We start from the raw sequence: 2,304 nt of genomic DNA on the forward strand, positions 1-2,304 counted from the left end.
TATTGTTAGTCCATAAAGTACTCCCACCCTAACTTTACACATGTGTGTGTGCGTGTATGTGTCTGTGTGAGTATCAAAACTTGATCGTCTTGTCCTTTATTGATCTTTCACTCTGCACGTGGATTGGAATACAATATTCCTTCACATCCGCGTCACAGAAACAAAACTGTTCCTGGGCCACCTTTCACAAAGCACTAAGGTGATCGTAATTCACTAAGGTACCTTAGTGCAATGTTAAAGAATGGGAGTTAAGGTTAGCCTTAGTATAAAGGTTAATTCGTGTAATTCGTCCCCGAACACACAGTTGACTACTGCTTTTTTAACAAAGTACGATAAGCATTGTTGATATCTCAGACTGTCACTTTTCAGAACACGCAGTTTGCCCATTCTTGATTTTGTTAAAGCTAATCACCACTGCACATTATTCATAGGGAAATGATGAGGAGACAGCGGGCTGATCTGTTAATATATATTCAGAAGAGGAGAATCTGGTTATTGACTTTCAGAAAGGGCAAAATGCTCTTAAAACTCCTTGGAACAATGTCCATACTAGCAATTTGAACATGGGAACGGACACATTTCTCAGCAAAATACATACAATAAGACACCTTAAGCTGCAAGGAGAAAATCATCATCATCATCATCATCATCATCATCATCATCATCATCTTACGTGGTTACAAGATCAGCTACGGATGATATCTGATTACCAGTAGTATGTTGTACTGCATTACAGGTATCCGTATGATCTGAAACGCTCTATAACAATAACTTGACCATTGCAACCACTTTGCCTCAGTTTGAATGAGACACAATAGCCAAGTTCTAGCGTGACTATACACCTACATAACGGTATCACTCTAATTAACTCTACAACTCTACAGTCATGTAATATACTACATTAATAATCTCCCAGCATGCACTAATCACAACCACAGACATCCAAGGAATGGGAGGTGAACACGGTTTCATGGAAACATAATTTTGGTTTGTTCAAGTATCACCAGAGCACCTCCGACTGCTTATTTAAGCAATTCTGGTGACGTCATTAGACCCCTACCGATCTCTCTCCGGCCTTGGATATGCCAGTTAAGATGGTACTTAATCAATCGTCCTTATGAGCGACGTTTTGCAAAACCGCACATTTCAACCATAGGGTCAAAGTAAACCGAGATGCTGACATTCGATGGTGAATATTGTGTACATCACTGTATGGTAGTGATGAATCTCATTGTGGAGGCATACTTTCCAAATACATCGGTTGCATCAAGTCTTTCTTTTTGTCAAGTTGAGCTCCCCGTTTTCATAATACTGTTTGCATTCTTTTTTCAGTTTACATAATAAAATTGTTTACATATGTCATTTGAGGAACTTGATGTGACAAGAAGTATTACATTGTACCAGTGAAAAATCATAGTAAACTTTCAGTCCGAATTCTTATGAAACTATATCACATAATATCACATATTCTGGTTATAAGCAAGCTTTTCTCCCCATACTCATACTGGTTTAACAGAAGTTGTTTCGTAATCCAGAACGCCTTGGTTTGGTTATAAAGTTGGTTTACACTTGACGTGGCATTAATCCATTGGTTTGTATGAAGACTGGTCGTGGTATCTGTTCACTTTGCGACTGATGGCGTATCCAATGACAACCATTATGCAGATGGCTCCTAGGCAACAGGCAACAATAACGGGGACAAGGTAGGCTCCTTTCTTGTCCAACACTATCTCCACATCCTCGTCACACACTCTTGCTGGAAACAGTAAAAATATGAACTGAAAAATCAACGTTCCAGCCAATCAAATTATTGCGTTTGTAAGTTTAGCAAGATTACAGAAACATCACGACGGGGGACACCAGAAATCGGCTTCACAAACTGTACCCATGGGGTAATCGAACCCAGGTCTTCGGCCTGACGACCGAACGCTTTCACCACTATGCCAACCCAACGCCCCCTCCCCCCTCCCCCCCCCCCCCCCCGATCAAACAAATCAAAGCATGCAGAAGGTTTAATAGTGTCATTTTATGTTCGGGACGCTATGTCAAACAATAAGACAAATATCCTGTAGTTTTGCTAGTGTATCGCTCAACGCCGTGTTATTTTCAACAGTCAAAATCTCCTGCTCTGATTAGTTAATTACTTTTAGACACACATGGCTTATGAAGTCTTGAATAGTTGTATAACTGCACTGAATGACTGATGTATTTCTTAGATTGATTGAATTATTTCTATGATTGATCATTACCCAGAATGTTTTATTCTTTACAGTACGTGACAATAACCAGATGGATTGTATCATT

The 2,304-nt window shown here is 39.6% G+C and overlaps 1 protein-coding gene across 1 annotated transcript in view; it reads right to left on the reverse strand.

The window, feature by feature from the left end:
• Positions 1-457: 457 nt before the first annotated feature.
• LOC137294530 (lysosome-associated membrane glycoprotein 5-like) overlaps positions 458-2,304 on the reverse strand; it is a 25,271-nt gene continuing 23,424 nt past the window's right edge. Inside the window, exon 8 of the mRNA XM_067825566.1 lies at positions 458-1,756. Coding sequence (XP_067681667.1) covers positions 1,581-1,756 — 176 coding nt within the window. The 3' untranslated portion in view covers positions 458-1,580. The remainder of the gene's footprint in view (positions 1,757-2,304) is intronic.

Source organism: Haliotis asinina, chromosome 8 (assembly GCF_037392515.1).
Source record: "Haliotis asinina isolate JCU_RB_2024 chromosome 8, JCU_Hal_asi_v2, whole genome shotgun sequence".
Taxonomy (NCBI): domain Eukaryota; kingdom Metazoa; phylum Mollusca; class Gastropoda; order Lepetellida; family Haliotidae; genus Haliotis; species Haliotis asinina.